The sequence below is a fragment of the Scyliorhinus canicula genome, chromosome 4 (genome assembly GCF_902713615.1).
Source record: "Scyliorhinus canicula chromosome 4, sScyCan1.1, whole genome shotgun sequence".
Classification (NCBI taxonomy): Eukaryota; Metazoa; Chordata; class Chondrichthyes; order Carcharhiniformes; family Scyliorhinidae; genus Scyliorhinus; species Scyliorhinus canicula.
In genome coordinates this window covers 91,511,864-91,539,544 of record NC_052149.1, presented here as the reverse complement: position 1 = coordinate 91,539,544, position 27,681 = coordinate 91,511,864, and the positions used below count along the sequence as shown (strand labels likewise).

The following is a 27,681-nucleotide window of genomic DNA, read 5'->3' as shown; positions in this document are numbered from 1 at the left end:
TGAATTTTAACCTGTGTCCAAGAGATAATCCGAATGCATAACCAATGCACTACTCGGTTCCTTTCTACCACTTTTTGTGGAGGGGTGGTAAAACAAACATGTGGTTAGTGTGGAGCTCTTTAAATCTGAGCTCGCTCTCTACAAGGCTGCTCCAATGATGAAGCATCTCAGAGCAACAAAAAAGCTGGGACAATATTCAGAGTGTCTTGAGCCCTGCTCCAGCACCACCTGAGCCCAGGAGAAGTTGGTTCCTGTGGTGGTATGATTAACATAGCTGCCTGCCATTGGTGCAGAACACCGGCTTACCATTGGCCCTGGTCGGTCATGTGTCTCTCGACCGATTGGTTGAGACCAGTCATGTGACGGCTCCCCGATTGGTCGAGAGGCTAAGTTAACCTCGCCTCCAGGGCAGGGTATAAATACCCAGTACTCCCGGCAGTCGTCCATTTACTGTAGTCGACCGCAGGGCTAACATCTAGCTGATTAAAGCCATACTTTTGTACAGCAACTCGTCTCGCGTTCAATTGATGGTACATCAATTTAATCAGCTAGAATTTTGAAGATGGAGCTCCGGATCAAGCCCGGATGCCTCCGCATCAGCCCGCAAACTCAGAACGCATCGTAAATCTTCAAACATTGGCTGGCGTGTTTCAATGGTTACCTGGCGTCCGCAAGCAGTCCCCCCACCATGGCACATAAGCTTCATATCCTCCATTCCAGCGTGGGCATGGCGGCCTACGCGATGATAGGGGAGGAAAAAGATTACGACACGGCCATGGATAAGCTGAAAGGACAGTTTCTTAAACCGGTAAACAGAGTGTTCGCCTGACATCATCTGCTGGCTACCAGAACCTGGCTACCAGAACAGCTCCCTGGTGAGTCATTAGACGATTTTTACCAGGCCCTCGCTGTCCTGGGGAGGAATTGCACCTGCCTCCAAGTTTCAGCCACGGAGCACATGGAACTTTTGATTAGAGATGCTTACGTGGCTGGGATGCAGTCTGCCGCTATCCGCCAGCGGATGCTGGAAAAAGACGACCTCAGCCTAACTGAGGCACGGACTCTCTCCACCTCCCTGGAGGTTGCTGACTTAAATGCCTGCGCCTATGTCCCCCAGCTGCGCTGCAGCACCCTGGACCTCCTGGCACGCTTCCCCACCGCCATCCGCCGCTCCCGACCCCCCTCAGGTCCGGACTGGGGAGAAAAACCGGATGGTCATCGACTATAGCCAGACCATCAACCAGTTTACGCAACTGGACGCGTATCCTGTCCCCCCCCGTATTTCCGCCATGGTAAACGAGATCGCGAAATACAAAGTCTTCTTCAATGTGGACCTCAAGTCTGCCTATCACCAGCTCCCCATCCGCGCGAGTGACGGCAAGTACACTGCGTTCGAGGCTGATGGGCGCCTCTACCACTTCCTCAGGGTTCCATTCGGTGTCACAAATGGGGTCTCGGTCTTCCAATGGGAGATGGACCGAATGGTCGACAAGTACGGATTACGGGCTACCTTCCCGTACCTCGATAATGTCACCATCTGCGGCCACGACCAGCAGGACCATGACACCAACCTCCAAAAATTTCTCCAAACCGCAAAACTCCTTAACCTCACTTACAATAAGGATAAGTGCGTGTTTAGCACCGACCGTCTAGCCATCCTCGGCTACGTAGTGCGTAACGGAGTGATAGGCCCCCACCCTGAACGCATGCGCCCCCTGATGGAACTCCCTCTGCCCAATATCCTCAAATCCCTCAAACGCTGCCTGGGTTTCTTCGCTTACTACGCCCAATGGGTTCCCAATTACGCCTACATGGCCCGTACCCTCATTCAGTTCACGACCTTCCCGCCGTCGTCGGAGGCCTGCCAGGCCTTTAGCCGCATCAAAGCGGACATCGCAAAGGCCACGATGCGTGTCATCGACGAGTCCCTCCCCTTCCTGGTCGACAGCGACGCATCAGAAGTAGCTCTGGCGGCCACCCTGAACCAAGCGGGCAGACCCGTGGCCGCCTTCTCCAGACTTCCGAACTCTGCCACTCCTCAGTGGAAAAGGAAGCCCAGGCCATAATCGAAGCTGTGCGACATTGGAGGCACTATTTGGCCAGCAGGAAGTTTACCCTCCTCACAGTCAGTGGCCTTTATGTTCAATAATGCACAGAGGGGCAAGATTAAGAACGACAAGATCTTACGGTGGCGGATCGAGTTGTCCACGTACAACTATGATAACTTGTATCGTCCTGGGAAGCTCAATGAGCCTCCTGATGCCCTGTCCCGCGGTACCTGCGCCAGCGCACAGATAGACCGTCTCCGCTCCCTCCACGCGGACCTCTGCCATCCAGGGGTGACCCGTTTCTACCATTTCATAAAGGCCCGCAACCTGCCCTTCTCCATCAAGGAAGTCAGGACAGTAACCCGTGACTGCCACATCTGCGCAGAGTGCAAACCGCACTTCTACCGCCCCGAGCGCGCTCATCTGATCAAAGCATCCCGCCCCTTCGAACGTCTCAGCATTGACTTCAAGGGGCCCCTTCCCTCTAGCAACCGCAACATTTACTTCCTGACAGTAATCGATGAATATTCCCGCTTCCCCTTAGCCATTCCCTGCCCCGACATGGCCACATCGACCGTCATTAAGGCCCTCCTCTCCATCTTCTCCCTGTTCGGCTACCCCGCATACATACACAGCGATCGGGGGTTCTCATTTATGAGCGACGAGCTGCGTCAATTCCTGCTCAACAGGGGCATTGCCTTTAGCAGTACGACCAGCTGTAACCCTCGGGGTAACGGACAGGTCGAGCGGGAGAATGGCACCATCTGGAAGACCATACTACTGGCCCTCCGGTCCAGAGATCTCCCTATTTCCCGATGGGAAGAGGTTATCCCCGATGCCCTACATTCTATCCACTCACTCCTCTGTACCACAACAAATCAGACACCTCATGAACGTCGTCTTGTTTTCCCCAGGAAGTCGTCCTCCGGATCCCCTCTCCCGTCGGGAGAAGCATGTGCGGGTGCACAAGTCCGACCCATTGGTGGAACAAGCCCAGTTACTCCACGCTAACCCGCAGTATGCGTACGTGGAGTACCCCGACGGTCAGCAGGACATGGTCTCCCGCCGGGACCTGGCACCAGCCGCCGTGCGCCCCCCCCCCCCCCTGTTCTTTATTCCCCCAGCGCCCCACCCAGGCCACCCCTCCCCCATCCATGGCGTCTCCACCATCAGCCCGGGTTACGGAGACAGTTCAAGGACCATCGCTCCCGGACTCCAGGGCGTCAGCGGAACCACCACCATCGGCTGAACCAGCGTCACCAACTCCACTGCGGCAGTCTGCCAGGACGTCACGGGCAACGAAAAGGCTGATCGAGTCCATTTAACTTTCAACAACACCATGGACCTTGTATGGACAGTATGTACTGTTGCTAAATGTCTGGGCCAGTGGGAAGCCAAGGATACATTTTTTTTCCTTCTCTTGCTACTACTCATGCCACCAGTTCTCCTCTACCCCCCCCCCCCCCCAGCTCTCGTTGACACCCCCCCTCCTCCGACTTCTTTCTCCGCAAGGGGTGAATGTGGTGGTATGATTAACATAGCTGCCTGCCATTGGTGCAGAACACCGGCTTACCATTGGCCCTGGTCGGTCATGTGTCTCTCGACCGATTGGTTGAGACCAGTCATGTGACGGCTCCCCGATTGGTCGAGAGGCTAAGTTAACCTCGCCTCCAGGGCGGGGTATAAATACCCAGTACTCCCGGCAGTCGTCCATTTACTGTAGTCGACCGCAGGGCTAACATCTAGCTGATTAAAGCCATACTTTTGTACAGCAACTCGTCTCGCGTTCAATTGATGGTACATCAATTTAATCAGCTAGAATTTTGAAGATGGAGCTCCGGATCAAGCCCGAATGCCTCCGCATCAGCCCGCAAACTCAGAACGCATCGTAAATCTTCAAACATTGGCTGGCGTGTTTCGATGGTTACCTGGCGTCCGCAAGCAGTCCCCCCACCATGGCACATAAGCTTCATATCCTCCATTCCAGCGTGGGCATGGCGGCCTACGCGATGATAGGGGAGGAAAAAGATTACGACACGGCCATGGATAAGCTGAAAGGACAGTTTCTTAAACCGGTAAACAGAGTGTTCGCCTGACATCATCTGCTGGCTACCAGACAACAGCTCCCCGGTGAGTCATTAGACGATTTTTACCAGGCCCTCGCTGTCCTGGGGAGGAATTGGGCTAACATCTAGCTGATTAAAGCCATACTTCTGTACAGCAACTCGTCTCGCATTCAATTGATGGTACATCAGTTCCCCAGTAGTAATTTGGACTAGAGCAGTGTAGGTAAATGCAACTTTCTTATGCATGCCCACCTAGTTCCTGGCTCAATAGATTGGTTAGTTTCTGGAGACCCGTAATTTCAGAAACTAACTTTTGGTCGTAAGGTTGTCAAGAACAGGAGCAGGAATAGACCGTTCGGCCATTGAACCTGTCCCAATATTCGATAACATCATGCCTGATGTGACTGTTCAAGCCAGTATTCATCTGAAATGTTTTAAATGAGGAACACAATTATTCAGGTTAACCAACATAATGTATCATTATAGCATAATCATTTTGTATTAATTTAATCTTAATTTCTGTCAAGCAACTTGCTCATTGTTGGCTGACTTCATTACAGAATGATACAGCACTCTATTAATCCACCTACATGATAAAACTATAATTGATGTATTGTAAATCTGAAATATTCATTACAAATAACTTTTTTTGGGGGCAGAATTGTTAGTATTTATCAGTTGTTAAAAAATTTTGTAATTTATTTTTTGTTCCATCCTCTTCTTTCCCCCCAAACCTTTCTCTAGTGCATACAGTTCACCTAAGCAACCTGTAGTAAAGTTTAAAAGGAACAAACACCACAAGGGATCAATCTACTGTGTGGCTTGGAGTCATTGTGGACAACTATTGGCTACTGGATCAAATGATAAATATGTGAAAGTGCTACCATTTAGTGCAGAGACCTGCAATGCTACAGGTACATTGGTGTGCAGTTTTATGTGACTGAAATGGTTCTTGATTACATCAAGGTTGAAGATGCTCTTAACTGATAAAATTTATTACCAACTGGAAAGGGTTAACTTAATACTGAAGAACTCCCTGTCTGATTATATTGAAAGTTAAGAGGTAGTATTTCAATACTATTATAGGTGGTACAGAATGTGTATGAACCTGCAGCAGTATATAGTACAAAAGTCATGAATTTGACTTTTCCTGACTCTTCGATCTAGTTAAGCTGCGCTGTGATGCCATGTCATCTAACTACAGGAGATGGGTAATTGACTAGGAATTCTCTGCTTGGCAACATACAAGCTTTTTTAAAATATATTTTATTCAATTCAGGGCATACATAACCACAAACAAATAATCATTCAATAACAAAATACAATCCCTCTAATTTGACACATTTTCCCCTTTTCTCTCCTAAAGCTGCCGCCCCCTACTAGCTGATCCGTAAACAGAAACAAGAACAGCCTCCACCTCGTCTGGAATTCCACAACCTCCCTCAACCATGCTGACAACTTAGGTGGCTTCTCCAACCTCCTTCCAATAATATTCGCCTCCGGACGATCAATGTGGCGAAGGCCTCTTCACCTCCATTAACCCTGGCACTTCTGACACCCCAACGATTGCCTCAAAAAGGCCCGGTAACATCTCCACCCCCACAGTTTTCAATAGTGTCTCAAATACCAAGCCTCAGAACCCCAACTACATGGCCAGAACATGTGGATATGGTTAGCTGGTCCCCCTTTATACCTCTCACACCTATCCTCTATCCCCACAAAGAACCCATTTATTCGTACCCGTCCCGTATGGGCCCGATGCACCACCTTGAACTGTATCAAGCTCATCCCAGCGCATGACGATGTGGCAGTAACCCTGTGCATAATTTCATTCCATGCACCCCATCCCAACTCTATACCCAAATTCTCCTACTTCCATTTTATCTCCTCAATCAGCGCTTTCCTTGTGTCCACCAGCCATCCATAGATGTCGGCAATTCTCTCATCCCCCAACTCATCTGGCAAGAGAACCTATCAAGCAAGTTGTCCCCACCCTCCCACTAGCCTATATGAAATCTGAAATTATTCTATCCATTTTACAGAACATCTTTGACACGAATATTGGGAGGGACTGAAATACGAAAAGCACTTGGGCAGGACGTTCATCTTGACCGTCTGCACCCGTCCAGCTAATGAAAGTGGAAGGACATCCTACCTTTTTCAATCCTCTTTCACCTTTTCAACCAGGCTGACCAGATCCTATTTATACATCGTTTGAATACCAAAGTACCCAAATCTACTTCTGCCATGCTTGAACGGAAGGGCTCTCAAATCTGCCCCTTTCCTCAGGGCATTAACCAGAAATACTTCACTTTTCGTCATATTCAATTTGTAGCCCGAGAAGGTGCTAAATTTCTCCAAAGTACACAATCTTATCTTTCCACCCCAGCGGATTAGATATGTACAATAACATGTCATCAGCACACAGCAAAACACTTTCTTCCGCCACCCCCCTCACAATGTGACTTCCACAGAAGCCCAGAGTGCAAAAGCCAGAGGCTTTGTTGCTGATGCAAACAGAAGAGGGGATAACGAGCAGCTCTGCCACTGCACGTATATCCCAGAAATACTCTGAGCTAACCAAATTAGTCCTAACACTAGCTGTGGCAGCCGCATGTTGCTTCACAGCACCAGGGACGCGGGTTCGATGCTCTGTTTGAGTACATGTCTGTGCGGAGTCTGCACATTCTCTCCGTGTCTGCATGGGTTTCCTCCGGGTGCTCCGGTTTCCTCCCACAAGTCCCGAAAGACGTGCTTGTTAGCTGAATTGCTCATTCTGAATTCTCCCTCGATGTACCCGAACAGACGCTGGAGTGTGGAGACTAGGGGATTTTCACAGTAATTTCATTGCACTATTAATGCAAGCCTACCTGTGACACGGATAAAGATTATTACCTCATCCATGAGATAAATGTGTGCCCAAATCTAAACCTATCCCAACACCTCAAACAAATACCTCCACTCTACCATGTCGAAAGCCTTCACTGCATCCATAGCGTCCCCAACCTCTGGTACCCCTGCCCTTAGATGTCGTCATACTAACATTTAATAGATGTCTGATATTACTGGACAGGTGCCTCCCATTCGCAAAACATGTCCTCCAACACCACATCTGGAACACACCCCTCAAGTCATCATGCTACTATCGTAGCCAGAATCTTCATGACCATGTGCAACAAGGAGATGGGCGTGTACAACCCATACTCCATCGGATCTTTTTCATTCTTGGGGATTAACAAAATAGATGCCTGATCTAGAGTCGAGCCAGAGAACATCTCCAGGAGATGTGTGGCCAGCGTGTCGCAAACTGATATAAAAATCAACTTCGGTGACGGGGATGTGCTTAAAAAGTCACATCAAATGGCTCTCCTCCCACAAACCTGAAAAATAGGCACTTTTTGCCTGTAAAACACCTGCAAATGAAGCAAGTCATCCCCACACCACTAACAAAACTAAGAAAGAAGGAAAGATGTCAAATACAGCCAGTCCAGAGGACTAGTAGAGACCAGGGGCAGAATTCTCCGACCCCCCCCCCCCCCCCCCCCCCCGCAGGGTCGGAGAATCGCCCGGGGCCAGCGTAAATCCCGCCCCCGCCGTGGACGGAATTCTCCGCCACCCGGGAATCAGCGGGGGCCGGAATTGCGCCGCGCCGGTCAGCGGGCCCCCGCGGCGTTTCTCCGGCCCGCGATGGGCCGCGTCCTGCCGCTGTCAGGCCTCTCCCGCCGACGTGGTTTAAACTACCTCTAATGCCGGCGGGAGCAGGCGGCGGGAGCGGGCCCCAGGGTCCTGGGGGGGGGGGGATCTGATCCCAGGGGGTGACCCCAGGGTGGCCTGGCCCGCGATCGGGGCCCACCGATCGGCGGGCGGGCCTGTGCCATGGGGGCACTCTTTTTCTTCCGCTGCCTCCACCATGGAGGAGGCGGAAGAGACCCCTTCCACCGCGCATGCGCCAGGGTGACGTCAGTGGCCGCTGACGCTCCGGCGCATGCACGGACCCGCGACAACCGGCGAAGGCCTTTCGGGCAGCCGTGGCGCCGGTCGGCGGGTTGCCAAAGGCCGTTCGCGTCGGTCGGCGGGGCGCCAACCACTCCGGCGCGGGCCTAGCCCCTAATGGTGCGGAGAAGTCCGCACCTTTGGGGAGGCCCGACGCCGGAGTGGCTCTCGCCACTCCGGTACGTCGGGACCCCCCGCCCCCCCGGGTAGGGGAGAATCCCGGCCCAGGAGTGGAAAGAGCCTGGGCAAACAGCAATGGGCCAAGCCGACCAGCGCACGAGGTCGCAAAACTTGGATTTCGCCAGAGGGAGAGGCACTGACCCACCGCACAAGAAGCCCCCCCCCCCCCCTCACCAGAGGATGGATGGGGGACGTTCCTCTCAAGAGAATTGAGGGAACACCAAGATGAGAGAAAATCAGACATACAAGCTGCAGTGAAGAGTGCGGTGGCCGAACCTCTGGCGAACATGCAGGTGGCCCTGGGCGAAGCCGAAAAGCTACTGGAGGCACAGGAGACAACAATGTTCTTTGTACAATGTGTGCAGGAGGGTTTCCTGACACAATATGTTGACAGGCCAACAAGAGGCGAGGCCACATTGGATTTGGTTTTGGGTAATGAACCAGGCCAGGTGTTAGATCTGGAGGTAGGTGAGCACTTTGGAAACAGTGACCACAATTCGGTGACCTTTACGTTAGTGATGGAAAGGGATAAGTATAGCCCGCAGGGCAAGATTTATAGCTGGGGGAAGGGCAATTATGATGCCATTAGTCATGACTTAGGATGTGTAGGTTGGAGAAGTAGGCTGCAAGGGTTGGGCACACTGGATATGTGGAGCTTGTTCAAGGAACAGTTATTGCGTGTTCTTGATAAGTACGTACCAGTCAGGCAGGGAAGAAGGGGTAGAGCGAGGGAACCGTGGTTTACCAAAGAAGTGGAATCTCTTAAGAAGAAGGAGGCCTATGTGAAGATGAGGCGTGAAGTTTCAGTTGGGGCGCTTGATAGTTACAAGGAAGCAAGGAAGGATCTAAAGAGAGAGCTAAGGCGAGCAAGAAGGGGACATGAAAAGTCTTTGGCAGGTAGGATCAAGGAAAACCCAAAAGCTTTCTATAGGTATGTCAGGAATAAAAGAATGACTAGGGTAAGAGTAGGGCCAGTCAAGGACAGTGGTGGGAAGTTGTGTGTGGAGGCTGAGGAGATGAGCGAGATACTAAATGAATACTTTTCGTCAGTATTCACTCAGGAAAAAGATAATGTTGTGGAGGAGAATGCTGAGACCCAGGCTATTAGAATAGATGGCATTGAGGTGCGTAGGGAAGAAGCGTTGGCAATTCTGGACAAGGTGAAAATAGATAAGTCCCCGGGGCCTGATGGGATTTATCCTAGGATTCCCTGGGAAACCAGGGAAGAGATTGCTGAGCCTTAGGCTTTGATTTTTATGTCATCATTGGCTACAGGAATAATGCCAGAGGACTGGAGGGTACCAAATGTGGTCCCTTTGTTCAAGAAGGGGAGTAGAGATAACCCCGGTAACTATAGGCCGGTGAGCCTCACGTCTGCTGTGGGTAAAGTCTTGGAGAGGATTATAAGAGATACGATTATAATCATCTAGATAGGAATAATATGATTAGGGATAGTCAGCATGGTTTTGTGAAGGGTAGGTCATGCCTCACAAACTTTATCGAGTTTTTTGAGAAGGTGACTGAACAGGTAGACGAGGGTAGAGCAGTTGATGTGGTGTATATGGATTTCAGTAAAGCGTTTGATAAGGTCCCCACGGTCAGCTATTGCAGAAAATACGGAGGCTGGGGATTGAGGGTGATTTAGAGATGTGGATCAGAAATTGGCTAGTTGAAAGAAGGTGGTGGTTGATGGCAAATGTTCAGAATGGAGTTCAGTTACGAGTGGCGTACCACAAGGATCTGTTCTGGGGCCGTTGCTGTTTGTCATTTTTATAAATGACCTAGAGGAGGGCACAGAAGGTTGGGTGAGTAAATTTGCAGACGACACTAAAGTCGGTGGAGTTGTAGACAGTGTGGAAGGATGTTGCAGGTTACAGAGGGACATAGATAAGCTGCAGAGCTGGCAAATGGAGTTTAATGTAGAGAAGTGTGAGGTGATTCACTTTGGAAAGAATAACAGGAATGCGGAATATTTGGCTAATGGTAAAATTCTTGGCAGTGTGGATGAGCAGAGGGATCTCGGTGTCCATGTACATAGATCCCTGAAAGTTGCCACCCAGGTTGATAGGGTTGTGAAGAAGGCCTATGGTGTGTTGGCCTTTATTGGTAGAGGGATTGAGTTCCGGAGCCATGAGGTCATGTTGCAGCTGTACAAAACTCTGGTACGGCCGCATTTGGAGTATTGCGTACAGTTCTGGTCGCCTCATTATAGGAAGGACGTGGAAGCTTTGGAACGGGTGCAGAGGAGATTTACCAGGACGTTGCCTGGTATGGAGGGAAAATCTTATGAGGAAAGGCTGATGGACTTGAGGTTGTTTTCATTAGAGAGAAGAAGGTTAAGAGGTGACTTAATAGAGGCATACAAAATGATCAGAGGGTTAGATAGGGTGGACAGTGAGAGCCTTCTCCCGCAGATGGAGGTGGCTAGCACGAGGGGACATAGCTTTAAATTGAGGGGTAATAGATATAGGACAGAGGTCAGAGGTAGGTTTTTTACGCAAAGAGTGGTGAGGCCGTGGAATGCCCTACCTGCAACAGTAGTGAACTCGCCAACATTGAGGGCATTTAAAAGTTTATTGGATAAGCATATGGATGATAATGGCATAGTGTAGGTTAGATGGCCTTTAGTTTTTGACTTCCCATGTCGGTGCAACATCGAGGGCCGAAGGACCTGTACTGTGCTGTATTGTTCTATGTTCTAATGAAAGATCTGGAAAGGACCGCAACGGACCAGGGCGGCCGGAGAACGAGATCCGTGGCGGGGCTAGCCCTCCAAAAACCGACTGTATTACCACTAGGCAGTGACCGCAGAGAGATTAAAGGGGTGGATTAAGGAGCCAGAAGCAGAGTGGGTGACCATGGAGGAGACCTCCTGGAGAAGGACCTCCCTCCGGGCCTGAACCATGGCAACACTCCCATTTCCACCTAATAGATATTCAATGATCCCAGTGGTGGTAGCAACACTCGAGTCGCGGAACCAACTGCGACAGCATTTCCAGCTAACTGAGATGTCCGATAAAGCCCCATCTGCAACAACCACAGGTTCTCGCTGGAGACCATGGACATCTTTAACAGGTGGAGACAGGACGGGGGGATGCTGACAGATAGAGACTTTTACACCAACAACAGGTTATCAACGCTCGAAGAGCTGACAGAAAGATTCCAGCTGATGAGAACTAATGAACTTGGGTACCTACAACTCAAAAACTTCCTACAAAAAGAAACTAAGACGTACCCACGACAGTCACTGCTAGAGGACCTGCTGGACATGCACATATTAGGAAAAGGGAACTATGGTGACATGTACGGACAACTGCTAAGGGGGGCCAGCACCCAACTGGACAAGACAAGGGAGGAAGACTTAGGGTTTGAAATAGGGTGGGGACTCTGGAGCGAAGCACTGCACAGGGCTAGCTCCACCACACATGTGCAAGGCTAAGCCTAATTTTTAGAGTACCCAATTCATTTTTTCTAATTAAGGGGAAATTTAGTGTGGCCAGTCCACCTACCCTGCACATCTTTGGGTTGTGCGGGTGAAACCCACGCAAACACAGGGAGAATGTGCAAACTCTACATGGACAGTGACCCAGAGCCGGGATTGAACCTGGGACCTCAGCACCGTGAGACAGCAGTGCTAACTACTGTGCCACCGCGCTGCCCTTAGGCCATGCCTAATACAGCTAAAAGTGGTACACTGAGCCCATTTAATCAGAACTCGAATGAGCAGGTTCTTCCCGGAGGTGGAGGACCGATGCAAACGTTGCCAAGGAGGCCCAGCCAACCACACCCACATGTTCTGGTCTTGCCCCAGACTTGCTGGGTACTGGACTGGTCTTGCCCCAGACTTGCTGGGTACTGGACAGCCTTCTTTGAAGCAATGTCCAAAGTGGTTGGGATGAGTGTGGAGCAATGCTCAATAGTGGCAGTCTGTGGGGTATCAGAACAGCCAGATCTCTTCATGGGGAGGCGGGCCGTGCCCCTGCCTTTGCAGGGAGAATCCTGCTCGGCTGGCGGTCAGCAGCAGCACCCAAAGCTGCGGACTGGCTGTCCGACCTGTCGGAATTTCACCAAATGGAGAAAATTAAATTTGCATCCGAGGGTCTGAAGAAGGCTTCCACAAACCGTGGTAGCCATTCACTGAGTTGTTCAAAGACATTTTTGTAGCCAACAATGAGGAAGCCAAAGATCAGGAGGTGGTAGCCACAGCACGGTAAGGAAAGGGGGGGAGGGAATAAGGAACTCAGCCAAGCCCAGCAAAGGAACCAGGAGACACAAAGGCGGGGGGGGGGGGGGGGCAACACCAATTTGAACTGAAGGGAAGAAAAGCAAAGGAAAAACTGCTGGGGAGCGAAATGTAAGGGACCACAATCACCAGGGCAAACACTGAAAGGAAGGGGAAACTGATGTATTTATGTAAGTAGTCAAGACTGATCTTGGTGTACATAGTTCCAGTTTCATGTGTATATTCTCTTCTTTAGCTCCCACTGTTTGTTTATATTTGTTTTGTATACCAAAAACTCAATAAAAAGCACTTGTTTTTAAAAAAAATAACAAAAATCAAACGGCAAACCATCCTTGCATGAGACCTTCCCTAACTGCATTACACCAATTGCTCCCATCATCTCCTGTAACCCCAGCGGAGCCTCCAGTTCCGCCGCTTCTTCCCCTCAACCTCTGAACACCAATCCATCAATAGTCTGCCTCATTTAATCTCATTTCATCCCGTACATTCCAGATCACTATTCTCACCGTGCGCTTCTGTCCTCCCGCCACCCACACTTATTGAAGTCCACCACTCATTCTATTATAGAACCTCCATTTTCCTTTCCCGTTCGACCCCACACAAAATGGCTGCCCGTTCCACCCTGCCCTGTTATATCGGCCAAACTGCTCCCCGGCACTCGGGGCCTATCCACCGCGGGCGTTAAAAGGGGTCCCGGCATCGAACATCTCTTTTCCCCCCCCCCCCCTCCTCCCCCCATCTCCCCAAAACTCCTCCCCCCCCCCCCCCTCCCAACCCTCAGGAGATAGACATCCAAGCCTCCGACCCATCCCCCTCCACCATTTTAGTACACCAACAGTTGCAAATATAACAAAACATTGGTAACCATAGTGCAAACATTTCAAAAACAGAACCCCTAAAAGTCATCAACATATAGAAATAGAAAGTGAATTTGTTTGATACACACATTTCAAATAGACAACAATCCCCAATCAACCATTTTCTAACCCATGCTCCTTAATAAAATCATGTGCCTCTTGAGGCGACGTGAAATAATGTTCATAGAATTATAGAATTTACAGTGCAGAAGGAGGCCATTCGGCCCATCGAGTCTGCACCGGCTCTTGGAAAGAGCAGCCTACCCAAGGTCAACACCTCCACCCTATCCCCATAACCCAGTAACCCCCCGCCCGGGCGCTTCTGACCAGAAGCGAGAGCCCCTCAGGGCTCGCCTCCCCGCCTCACCAGGTAAGTGAAAAAACGAAAAAATGATTCCTTCCCTTAAATGTCACCCAACGTTTGCCGGATTTAGCACGGCAAATGGAATCTTATTATGAAAAAGTATTGCCGTGGTCCGATTGAAGGCAGCTCATCGCTTGGCCAGATCGACTCCAATGTCCTGACAATCCTTTATCTTCCTCTCCCACCTCAGGACCACCTAGAAACAGTGTATCCTCACTATATTCAACCTGGGTGTCTCCCTGTTCTCGGCCTCTGCGTTAGTGATCAGTGAGCTCAGTCCACCTCCAGGGCCTTATCACAAACCTCCTCAACTACCAGCTTCGCCAACACCGTGGAAATGTAGGCCATGGCACTTTTTCCCTCCACCCCTCCAGCGGCAGGCCCACAATCCATAGATTCCTTTGGTCTTCCACCCTCGTTTTCAGCTCCTTACAGGCCGCACCCAACAATGCCACCTCTGCCTCCAGCTCCACGATTTTGTCACTGTGGTCAGAGACCACCCGTTCCACATCTTGAATCATCATCGCTTGTGACTCCAGGTGCTTTTCCATCCACTCCATGCGACTGCGAAGAGGGACAACTGCTCCCTCGATCGCCTTCAACCAGTTTTCCTGCATCGCCCACCGATGCTCTTGTAGTACCCCTTTGGTCATCAGCCCCATCAGTTGCTCGTCTGATGATGGGGTGGACGACGATCCCTCCTCTGCCATTCTTTCTGTATCCGCGCCACACAGACCCTCCACTTCCACTGTCGGCTGAAACAACTTTTGCGTACCGTATCATGCCACCATAGCAGCTCGAAGAAGAAATCACTTTCCACTATTTATACTGTAAATTTTCTGACTGAAACGCCCATTAAACGCTTAAAAACAGGCCCAAACCAAAACCGTCGTGTAGGAGCTACCCTGTGTGTGGCTGATCAGAACATGGCTGTGCTCCCAGGAGGCTGCCCAAAGGAACACTGGTAGAAGACTTGGAGCATATTTAATGTAGACTACTGTTTTAGTAGGAAAGAGACAAATCTCGGCAATATTTGGTTAAAAAGCTATGGAGATATATTGAAGAGAAAAATTTTGTGGCCTGAGTGTGGGAATTTGGGACAGAGGGGAAGGGAGGTGGTACTTTTTTAATTTTTTCAGCCTCTGGAAGCTAGTGAATGTTTGAAGCTCTAATTATGTAATTAGTGATGATTTTTTAAAGGATTTTATCCATCTAAATGCAGGAAGTAGTTTAAATGGGTACTGAGGAGACAGAGTATTGTATTAAATTTATAGCTTGACTACTTGGTTAAACAGTTGAGTGATGAACTTAAACTTAACCTAATTAGTTAAATTAAACACAATGATGGCAGGGCAGGTTATATGTTACAGTTGTAGCATGTGGAACCTGGTAGACATCAATTTGATGCAATGCTATCACATCAGCAGTAAGTGTCTGTAACTTGAAGAATTTTAGCTCCGAGTTCATGAGCTGTAGTCCGAGCTTCAAGAACTACAATATGTCAAGGAGGAGGAATGTTACTTAGACCCTTGCTTCCAAGAGGCAATTGGACCCCTTAGGCAATGCTAGCTACATCTAATTTAGCCCATGGTCAGGGACAGTAGTGTTTGAGGCAGATATTGGGAACCAGAGGGTGCAGTGGAAGAGCCTCAGACCTTGCCAGTGTCCAATAAGTTTGAGGTACTTACAACTTGTGTGGATAAGAGTAGGGATGGCAGGGATAATGAACAAACTGACCACAGTACTTTGGTGCAGGGAGCCATTCAAGTGGGAAAATAAAAGGGAATGCAGTTGTAGTAGGGGACATTGACTGTTAGAAATTGATATTGTCATCTCCAGCTATGAGTGAGAGTCTTGAAGGCTGTGTTGCCAATTCCGGTGCCAGGATTAAAGACATCTCGGGGCTGGGGAGGAGGGAAAGGATGCAGTTGTTATGGTGCAAGGAGGTACCAACAACACAGGTGACACTAAGAATGAGTTTCTGCAGAGGGAATACCACAAAGGAATAATCTCTGGACTACTACAGGATCCACTAATAAATTGACATAGTATAAATAGGATCAGAGAGTTGAAAGCATGGCACAAAGATTGGTATGGGAGAAATGGATTTTGATTCATGAGGCACTGGCACCAATACTGGGGAAGGGTGAATAGGGATGGCCTGGGATAAAGATAGGAGAAGGGGAAATCTGGAGGGAGGGGCATTGGAAGTGGGAGATTTGTTGCGGGATGTGGTGGGTGCAAGAGATATGGCGGGATATTGAAGAAGGAGTTGGTATGGGTGAAGGTTGAAGTGGGGGGAGGGGGGGAGGTGTATGGAAGGAGGGGGAGATGTGTGGATGGGGCGTGTTGAAGGAGGGGGGAGATATGTGGTAGGGGCATTGAAGGAGGGGGAGATGTGTGGATGGGGGGGTGTTGAAGGGGGGAGATGTGCGGTGGTGGCGTATTAAAAGGAGGGAATGTGTGGCAAGGGTGTTGAAGGAGTGGGAGATGTGTGGCGGAGGGTGTTAAAGATAGGGGAGATATATGGCGGGGCCCATTGAAGGAGGGGAGATGTATGGTGGTGGGCGTTGAAGGAGGGGGAGATGTGGCAGTGTGTGTTGAGGGGGGGCATTGAAGGATTGTGGGGCATGTGTGGCAGGGGCCCATTGAAGGCGTGTGGGCATTGAACGAGGGGGAGATACGCTTGATGGGGGAGTAAATAGGGGAGGATCGGGCACGCTGAATTCCTCCCTGCATTTGATGAGGTGCAACATAAAAGGTTACTGCATGGGGTAAGAGCTCATGATGTTTGCAGTGATCTTTAAGCATGGGTAGAAAATTGGTTAACTAACGGGAAGCAGAGAGTTGGGATAAATCAGTCATTTTCAGGTTGGCAAACTAGCAAGTGGAGTGCTGTCGTGATCAGTGCTGGGCCTCAACTATGTATAATCTATATTAATTACTTGGATAAAGGGACAGACTGTTTTGTAGCTAAATTTGCTGAAACAAAGAAAATTAGGAAAGCAATCTGTGATGAAGATGTAATAAGTCTGCCAAGGGATTTAGTAGCTTAAGTGAATGGGCTACAAATTGGCAGATGGAGTATATCAAAGATGAGATTATCCATTTTTGCAGGTAGAATTCAAAAGCAGAAAATCGTTTACATGGAGATGGTGTAGTTCAGAGGGTTTTGGGTTTACTTGTAAAGAATCTTAAAAATTCATCAGAAGTTACCGCAAGTAATTAGGAGAGCAAATAGATTATTGCAAGGGGGACGGAGTAACAAAAAGTAGGGAAGTTTTGCTGCAGCTGTACGGGGTAGTCATGCGACAGCACCCGGAATACTATGTAAAGTTTTGGTTTAATTTTTTGGGGTTTTTTTTAATATAAATTTAGAGTACCCAATAAAGTTTTTCCAATTAAGGCGCAATTTAGCATGACCAATCCACCTACCCTGCACATCTTTGGGTTGTGGGGGCGAAACCCATGCAAACACGGGGAGAATGTGCAAACTCCACACGGACAGTGACCCAGAGCTGGAATCGAACCTGGGACCTTGGCGCCGTGAGACAGCAGTGCTAACCACTGTGACACCGTGCTGCCCCTATTGGTTTCCTTATTTGAGTTATATACTTGCATTGGAAGCAGTTCAGAGAAGATTCACTTGTCTTATGAGACACGACTGGGCGAACCGAGGCTATATTCATTGGTATTTAAAAGAATAAGAAGGGATCTTGTTGAAATATGTAGGATTCTGAGGAGACTTGACAGGGTAGAACTCGGAGGTAAATTTCAAAAATAAGGAATCTCCATTTTAGTCGGAGATTAGGAGGAATTTCTTTTCTGAGGGTTGTTGGACTGGAGAGTTGTCTTCAACAGGGAGCAGTGGAGGTTGTGTCTGAATATCAAGGTTGATTGAGACAGATTTTTGATCAACAAGTGAGTTAAGGGTGATAGGGGACAAACAGGATTTTAGAATTAAGGCCACAATAAGATCAGCTATAATCTTATTGGAGTAGACTTTATGGCCAAATGGCTTACTATTACTATTGTTTATATGATCAATTTTTTTATCTCACAACTTTAGATTCCAAGGTGTGGAAGGAAGGAGGGGAAGATGTGTAGAAAATATAGTAGGTGTTTTAAGTTGGCACAGGAAAGTAGTTTTGTACTGAATTGAATGTTCTGCTGCTTTTTAAAAAATGTACCATGGAAAATGAATGCTCCAGAGGGGACATTGGAGGGAAAAAAAAGGATTTTTTTAAATCTTTGCTCTAAGATCAACTTCATTCTAGTAACAACTGCTTGTGAAAATTGCCTGGTGGAAACAAAGGTACTTAACAATGCAAGCCAAATGCGTGGCCCGTAACAGTAAAATATACAAAAATGTTCATTATGATCCTATCCAAGAAAGAAAGAAAATGTGTAATTGTATAGTGCAGTGGTCCCCAAATTAGTTTCCAATGTGGTCGCATTTTAGCACTTTTGAAAATTAGTGTGATACCAGACACAAGCAAAAACAAATCCACAATAAAACAGCATAGTAAAATTAAGGACGTTGACGTATTACAGATCAACCTGGATTTTCATATCTACATGATGTATTATAAGCTTTAAAAGTATTTTGCAAAGATGTTATTTTATGTACTCTTGAAGCTCTCCAAATTCCCTGGTGGCAGACGGCTTGGTTAAGCCCCTCTTTCCCAACACCCTCAATCGCTCACAAGCCCCTGTACCCTTGTTTTGGTCCAGCTGCTGGTGCCTGAGGTAAGGAGCCTGTACAACTGGCAGACATGAAGAGAAACCGTTTGAAGCCATTACTGACTATCCCAGCTCAGCTGCATGACCTCCTGGTGTTTCTCAGTCAGCCAGTCACTGAGTTATGCTTCCCTGCCTCTACCTAGTCGGTACAAAGTCATCAAACTCTTACTCGTTAGCCAAGCTGATTTGTAATGTTATAGGGCCCTTTGGGAACACTGTCCACCATGCTGTTTGACTGCATCAGTCCAGTGGATCGAGCGCTATCCCACCAGAGCCTCCAGACTGGGCAGTCTCCATTGCTGCCTCGGCAGAGAGGGAGCTAGTGTCCCCAAATGTGACCTTCAGACCCACAGTTCAACAACCCATTATGTAGATAACCTCACAACACTTTCAGTTTTGTTATGCAGACGGTGTAGCAGCTATTTTGCGTACAACAAGGTCCTATAAACAGTAATGAGATAATGACCAGATATTTTTAAGTGATGTTTGTTGAGCTATTTTTTGGGACATTGGAACTGTTTTGGGACATTGGAACCGGTTCTGGGGTGGTGGGACCATTACAAATCGGATGGTCTACACCTGGGCAGGACTGGAACCAATGTCCTCGGGGGTGCTTTTGCTAACACTGTTGGGGAGGTTTTAAACTAATGTGGCAGGGGGAAGGGAACCAGATTAAGAAGTTAGAGGTCAGTAAAGAGGCAGCAACTAAAGCCAGTAAGGTACTGGATAATAAACTCAATGTGACTAAGGGGAAGAGTAGACAGGGAAGAGATGATGATCGTAAAGGGACAGGTGGTCTGAGGTGCATTTGTTTTAATGCGAGAAGTATAGCAGGTAAGGCAGATGAATTTAGGGCTTGGATTAGTAACTGGGAATATGATGTTATCGGTATTACTGAGACATGGTTTAGGGATGGGCAAGACTGGCAACTAAATATCCCAGGGTATAGATGCTTCAGGAGGGATAGAGAGGGAGGTAAAAGGGGTGGAGGAGTTGCATTACTGGTCAGAGATGATATCACAGCTGTGATTAAGGAGGGCACGATGGAGGATTCGAGCACTGAGGCAATATGGATAGAGCTAAGAAATAGGAAGGGTGCAGTAACATTGTTGGGACTTTACTATAGGCCTCCCAAAAGCAGATGTGAAGTAGAGGTACAAATATGTAGACAGATTATAGAAAAATGTAGGAGTAACAGGGTGGTTGTGATGGGAGATTTTAACTTCCCCAACATTGAATGGGACTCGTGTAGTGTTGGAGGCGTAGATGGAGCAGAATTTGTAAGGAGCATCCAGGTGAGTTTTTTAGAGCAGTATGTAAATAGTCCAACTCGGGAAGGGGCCATACTGGACCTGGTATTAGGAAATGATCCCGGCCAGGTGGTTGACATTTCAGTCGGCGATTACTTTGGGAATAGCGATCACAATTCCATAAGTTTTAGAATACTCATGGACAAGGACGAGAGTGGTCCTAAAGGAAGAGTGCTAAATTAGGGAAAGGCCAACTATAACAAAATTCGGCAGGAGCTAGGGAATGTGGATTGGGAGCAGCTGTTTAGGGTAAATCCACATTTGAAATGTGGGAGTCTTTCAAGGAAAGGTTGATTAGAGTGCAGGACAGACATGTCCCTGTGAAAATGAGGGATAGAAATGGCAAGATTAGGGAACCATGGATGACGGGTGGAATTGTGAGACTAGCTAAGTGAAAAAGGAAGCATACGTAAGATCGAGGCGACTCAAAACTGATGAAGCTTTGGAGGAATATCGGGAAAGTAGGACAAATCTCAAACGTGCAATAAAGAGGGCTAAAAGGGGTCATGAAATATCTTCGGCTAACAGGGTTAAGGAAAATCCCAAAGCCTTTTATTCGTATATAAGGAGCAAGAGGGTAATTAGAGAAAGGATTGGCCCACTCAAAGACAAAAGAGGGAATTTATGCATGGAGTCAGAGGAAATGAGTGAGCTTCTTAATGAGTACTTTGCATCTGTATTCACCAAGGAGAGGGACATGATGGATGTTGAGGCTAGGGATGGATGTTTAAATACTCTAGGTCATGTTGGCATAAGGAAGGGGGAGGTTTTGGGTATTCTAAAAGGCTTTAAGGTGGACAAGTCCCCAGGACCGGATGGGATCTATCCCAGGTTACTGAGGGAAGCGAGGGACTAAATAGCTGGGGCCTTAACAGATAGCTTTGCAGCATTCTTGAGCACGGGTGAGGTCCCGGAGGACTGGAGAATTGCTAATGTTGTCCCTTTGTTTAAGAGGGTTAGCATGGATAATCCAGGGAATTATAGACCTGTGAGCTTGATGTCAGTGGTAGGCAAACTGTTGGAGAAGATACTGAGGGATAGGATCTATTCACATTTGGAAGAAAATAGATTTATCAGTGATGGGCAGCATGGTTTTGTGCAGGGAAGGTCATGTCTTACAAACCTAATAGAATTCTTTGAGGAAGTGACAAAGTTAATTGATGAAGGAAGGGTTGTAGATGTCGTATACATGGACTTCAGTAAAGCATTTGATAAAGTTTCCCATGGCAGGTTGATGGAAAAAGTGCAGTCGTATGGGGTTCAGGGTGTACTAGCTAGATGGATAAAGAACTGGCTGGGCAACAGGAGACGGAGAGTAGTGGTGGAAGGGAGGGTCTCAAAATGGAGAAAGGTGACTAGTGGTGTTCCACAGGGATCCGTGCTTGGACCACTGTTCTTTGTGATATACATAAATGATCTGGATGACGGTATAAGTGGTCTGATGAGCAAGTTTGCAGATGATACTAAGATTGGTGGAGTTGCAGATAGCGAGGCGGACTGTCAGAGAATACAGCAAAATATAGAGAGGTTGGGCAGAGAAATGGCAGATGGAGTTCAATCCAGGCAAATGCGAGGTGATGCATTTTGTAAGATCTAACTCGAGCAAACTACATGGTCAATGGAAGAGTCCTGGGGAAAATTGATATGCAGAGAGATCTGGGAGTTCAGGTCCATTGTACCCTGAAGGTGGCAACGCAGGTTGATAGAGTGGTCAAGAAGGCATACAGCATGCTTGCCTTCATCGGACGGGGTATCGAGTACAAGAGTCGGCAGGTCATGTTACAGTTGTATTGGACTTTGGTTAGGCCACATTTGGAATACTGTATGCAGTTCTGGTCGCCACATTACCAGAAGGATGTGGATGCTTTAGAGAGGGTGCAGAGGAGGTTCACCAGGATGTTGCCTGGTATGGAGGGTGCTAGCTATGAAGAAAGGTTGAGTAGATTAGGATTGTTTTCGTTGGAAAGACGGAGGTTGAGGGGAGACCTGATTAAGGTCTACAAAATTATGAGAGGTATGAATTATGAGTGGATAGCAACAAGCTTTTTCGAAGAGTGGGGGTGTCAATTACAAGGGGTGACGATTTCAAGATGAGAGGAGGAAAGTTTAAGAGAGATGTTTGTGGAAATTTTTTTACACAGAGGGTGGTGGGTGCCTGGAATGCTTTGCCAGCAGAGGTGGTAGAGGCGGGCATGATAGCATCATTTAAGATGCATCTGGACAGATATATGAACGGGTGGAGAAGAGAGAGAAGTAGACCTTGGAAAATAGGCAACAGGTTTAGATAAAGGATCTGGATCGGCGCAGGCTGGGAGGGCTGAAGGTCCTGTTCCTGTGCTGTAATTTTCTTTGTTCTTTGTTGTTCTTTGTATAAGTATTAGTCAAGGCACTGGATAGAGCTCCCCTACTTTTCTTTGCCTGGTGTCATGGTATCTTTTACATCAACCTGATAGGGCAGGTAGAACCTTGGTTTCACACCACATTTGAAAATTAGCTAATAGACTATTGATAAGTTGAGTGCATTCGAGATGTGGACATATGGGCAGAGTTTCCATAACATTACTGTGGGTTTACTTGCACCACATGGACTGCAGGAATTTAAGAAGATAGCTTACCACATTGTCGAGGACAATTAGGATGGGCAGCACGGTAGCATAGTGGTTAGCACAGTTGCTTCACAGCCCCAGGGTCCCAGGTTCAATTCCCAGCTTGGGATACTGGCTGTGTGGAATCTGCACGTTCTCCCCATGTCTGCGTGGGTTTCCTCCGGGTGCTCCGGTTTCCTCCCACAGTCCAAAGATTTGCAGGTTAGGTGGGTTGGCCATGCGAAATTGCCCTTAGTGTCCAAAATGGTCAGGTGAGATTACTGTGTTACGAGGATGGGTTGGAAGTGTGGGCTTAAATGGGGTGCTCTTTCCAAGGGCCGGTGCAGACTTGATGGTCCAAATGGTCTCCTTCTGCACTGTAAATTCTATGATTCTATGAATAAATGCTGCCCAAGCCACAGCTCATCAACTAAGTTCTACTTATCCAACACAAAGGAGAACAGAACGCATACAAAGTGGCAAAGATTAGTGGGAGACTAGAGGACTGAGAAATCTTTAGGGGGCAACAGAAAGCTACTAAAAAGCTATAATGAAGAGTAAGATAGATTCTGAGTATAAACTTGCTCAGAATATAAAGCTAGTAAAAGTTTCTACAAATATATAAAACAAAAAAGAGTGGCTAAGGTAAATATTGGTCCTTTAGAGGATGAGAAGGGAGTTTTAATAATGGGAGATGAAGAAATGGCTGAGGAACTGAACAGGCATTTTGGGCTGGTCTTCACAGTGGAAGACACAAATAACAACATGCCAGTGACTGATGGAAATGAGGCTATGACAGGTGAGGACCTTGAGATGATTGTTATCACTCAGGAGGTAGTGATGGGCAAGCTAATGGGGCTAAAGGTAGACAAGTCTCCTGGCCTTGACGTGGAGCATCCCAGAGTGCTAAAAGAGATGGCTAGGGAAATTGCAAATGCACTAGTGATAATTTACCAAAATTCACTAGACTCTGGGGTGGTCCCTGCGGATTGGAAATTAGCAAACGTGACACCACTGTTTAAAAAAGGAGGTAGGCAGAAAGCTGGTAATTATAGGCCAGTGAGCTTAACTTCGGTAGTGGGGAAGATGCTCAAATCTATCATCAAGAAAGAAATAGTGAGGCATCTGGATGGAAATTGTCCTATTGGGCAGAAACAGCATGGGTTCAGAAAGGGCAGGTCGTGCCTAACTAATTTAGTGGAATTTTTTTAGGACATTACCAGTGCGGTAGATAATAGGGAGCCAATGGATGTGGTATATCTGGATTTCCAGAAAGCTTTTGACAAGGTGCCACACAAAAGGTTGCTGCATAAGATAAAGATGCATGACATTAAGGGTAAAGTAGTAGCATGGATAGAGGATTGGTTAATTAATAGAAAGCAAAGAGTGGGGATTAATGGATATTTCTCTGGTTGGCAATACGTAGTTAGTGGTGTCCCTCAGGGATCAGTGTTGGGCCCACAATTGTTCACAATTCACATAGACGATTTGGAGTTGGGGACCAAGTGCAATGTGTCCAAGTTTGCAGACGACACTAAGATGAGTGGTAAAGCAAAAAGTGCAGAGGATACCAGAAGTCTGAGGGATTTGGATAGGTTAAATGAACGGGCTAGGGTCTGGCGGATGGAATACAATGTTGACAAATGTGGGTTATCCATTTTGGTAGGAGTAACAGCAAAAGGGATTATTATTTAAATGATAAAATATTAAAGCATGCTGCTGTGCAGAGGGACCTGGGTGTGCTGGTGCATGAGTCGCAAAAAGTTGGTTTACAGGTGCAACAGGTGATTAAGAAGGTGAATGGAGTTTTGTCCTTCATTGCTAGAGGTATAGAGTTCAAGACTAGGGAGGTTATGCTGCAACTGTATAAGATGTTACCTGAGAAAGGATGTACTGGTGCTGGGGGGTGTGCAGAGGAGATTCACTAGGTTAATCCCAGAGTTGTGGGGGTTGGATTACGAGGAGAGGTTGAGTAGACTGGGACTGTACTCGTTGGAATTTAGAAGGATGCGGGGGGATCTTATAGAAGCATATAAAATTATGAAGGGAATAGATAGGATAGATGTGGGCAGGTTGTTTCCACTGGCGGGTGAAAGCAGAACTAGCAGGCATAGCCTCAAAATAAGGGGAATTAGATTTAGGACTGAGTTTAGGAGGAATTTCTTGACCCAAAGGGTTGTGAATCTATGGAATTCCTTGCCCAGTGAAGCAGTTGAGGCTCCTTCATTAAATGTTTTCAATATAAAAGATAGTTTTTTGAAGAATAAAGGGATTAAGGGTTATGGTGTTCGGGCCGGAAAGTGGAGCTGAGTTCACAAAAGATCAGCCATGATCTCATTGAATGGCAGAGCAGGCTCGAGGGACCAGATGGCCTATTCCTGTTCCTAGTTCTTATGTTCTTATGTAAAATGAATGAGGATATAATGAACTGGATGCAATTGATCCATGTGGGAAGACCGAGGTGGAGATCCAAGTAAGTCAACCTTCTCAAAAGAAAATGATAGCAGCGAAGGAATGAACCAATGGGAGATACAATGGCACAGTGGTTAACACTGCTGTCTCTCAATGCCAGACACACCGGTTCGATTTCGACCTCGGGTGACTCTGGAGTTTTCACATTCTTCCCGTGCCTGCATGCATTTCTTCCAGCTGCTCTGGTTTCCTCCCACAGTCCAAAGATGTGCAGGTTAGGTGGATTGGCCATGCTAAATTATCCCTAGGTGAGATTAACGGGGATAGGGTGGGGGATTGAGCCTCAGTAGGGCCGAATGGCCTCCTTCTGTACTGTAGGAATTCTATGAATGGAAGGAATACACCATTGACAGTGTGGATATTCCTGAGTACTGTCCTGGAGTGTCTCTAAATTAAGTGCTCAATCGGGCAAAAATGCTGACGCTAAACAAAAACTGACAACATCTGGTCTCAAACATGAATGGTTCTGTCACATGTGAATTATTTTGTTTATTGTCAAATTTTGATTTAAAAAACTACATAGCTTGAGTAAGGTAGCTTTTCAGGCTGGTAGGATGGCTCATAATAAAGGTAAAAGTCCCAGGTGACCATGGGCTGCTTTTTCTGTTAACATTTCTTTCTAATTGTGTACCTTTTACCTTGTGTGTTTAAGTTTTTTTGTTTTATCTTTGCTTTCTTTTAATAAATATTTAATTAGTCGCATTTTTAGAAGTTATCTCTGGAGTCCTGTACTTTTCGTGTTCAGTAGCTTTCCCTCCCTGTTTCTACAATGAAAGAACAAAATTACGATTAATCGAGGTGTATTTCAATGTGAGATCTGACTTGCTCAGTATTAATATCTGCTGAGGTCGTAACAAAAAGAAGATGCAAGGCAGATTTCTCATTTGCCTTTGCAGTCATGTAAATCACATAGGACACCTACCAGGATGTATCCAAGGATAGAAAATGCAAGAAATATCAGTCGGCCCGGTACTATTTGTGGAGACGGAAACAGATGAAATGTCACAGACCCGCATGGTGGCACAGTGGTTAGTGCGCACTACTGCCTCAGAGTGCCAGGGACCCAGGTTTGATTCTGGCCTTGGGTGACTGTGTGGGGTTTGCACATTCCCTCTGTGTCTGCATGGGTTTCCTGCAGGTGCTCCCACAGTCCAAAGGTGTGCAGGTTAGGTGGGATTACGGGGTGATGGGGGATAAGGTGGATAAGGTAGGCCTAGGTAGGATGTTCTTTCAGAATGTTGGTGCAGACTTGATGGGCTGAATGGCTTCCTTTGCATTCCTGGGGATTCAATGGATCTGAAACATTAACTGCTGGACCTGCATTTTCTGTTTTATGTCTCAATATCCAGTATCCCCACAGTATTTTACTTTTACAAATCTAAGAACAGCTACCAGTTGCACTTGTTTCACAAGGAAGATAGTGAGGGAGTTATGCCACCTCTTTGAATCAGTCCTCTACTGTTGACAGTAGAAAACTCACTAAAGCACTGAACGTTTATATCCCTGGCTTATTCAAATCCACAGTGGGACATCATCAAAATCAGTAATTCTGCACTACCTCTCGAATTTTAGGGAATCTTCTGATGTGGAAAAATTGTACACTCCATCCAGCTGATGGTTTCCTCGTCAAAATAGGCACAGGATTGAAATAAAAGTTTTCACATTATGAGATGACACAACATGCTCTTGGATATGTCATTAATGTTTCCTCTATTTTGAGAGAAACTATCTCATAAGTGAGAGAGAATGTATTTAAAATGTTCTGTTCAATATTTATGCTTTCCAAAATCTGAAGTCTGTTTCGTTTAACTTTACATTTTGGTTTCTGGGAGGGAATTACTATATTTTGAAGTCTTCAGATTTATTTACATACATTATAAAATTGTTACCTTTGGGTACATTAGACGGGATAGAGATCTGATGATCATTCATTTAGAGAAATACAAAATGGATAGAGCAGAGCGAACTTCATTATGCCCATGAGAATATTTGGAAAATGATGTTGATGTGAACACTTGGACATTTCTTGTAGCAGTTCTTTTTTCCCCCCAAGGTTTCTCCTTGATCATGGTAATTCACCTAAGTGATGCCACAGATTTACTACAATGTCTATGTAATTGTCAAAATAAATAGGAAGGAGGTTTGTAATGGAGTTGGAAAATCATAGCCACTTTTCCTCCCTGCAGAGTACATCAGCCAAAAGTAACTCCACTTCTGCCGGTTTAATTATTTGTGCAAACTACATAATGTAACTTATTCGAATGGAATATTCTTGTTGCTAATTGGGAGGCTATTCTAACCATACATACTAGTAGTATTTCTGCATTTGATAAAGAAGATGACTAAACCTGTATTATGCGTGATTTAAAATGTACTGAATGGTATCTACATATTACAAAATGTTCTAATGATTAATGAGATTTACTTATCTGAGAAGTTATGAATAACTTGCCAAAGCAATAAATCACATTATAGTAGTTGGTGCTAGAAGGATACAAATCTAAATGAGTAGTATGTTTTTTCACAGGTCCTGATTTGGAGTTCAGCATGCATGATGGCACAATCCGAGATCTTGCTTTCATGGAGGGCCCAGAAAGTGGCGGAGCAATCTTAATTAGCGCTGGAGCTGGAGATTGTAATATTTACACTACAGATTGTCAACGAGGCCAGGGATTACATGCACTCAGTGGACATACTGGTATGAAATAGATTTTAAAACCTCAAACTTGATGATGCCTTCACAACTAGAAGCAATGGATGTATGGAATATACTCTATTGTTATGGATGAAGTGGTATGGTTTTTGTAACTAGGTGAAGCA

General features: G+C 46.9%; 1 protein-coding gene across 3 annotated transcripts in view; it reads left to right on the top strand.

Moving 5' to 3' along the window:
* Positions 1–27,681, top strand: part of LOC119964802 (WD repeat-containing protein 47-like) — a 116,699-nt gene that overhangs the window by 75,484 nt on the left and 13,534 nt on the right. For all 3 annotated transcript variants that reach the window (XM_038794809.1, XM_038794810.1, XM_038794808.1), the window contains 2 exons: positions 4,859–5,028; positions 27,389–27,559. In XM_038794809.1, coding sequence (XP_038650737.1) covers positions 4,859–5,028; positions 27,389–27,559 — 341 coding nt within the window. The remainder of the gene's footprint in view (positions 1–4,858; positions 5,029–27,388; positions 27,560–27,681) is intronic.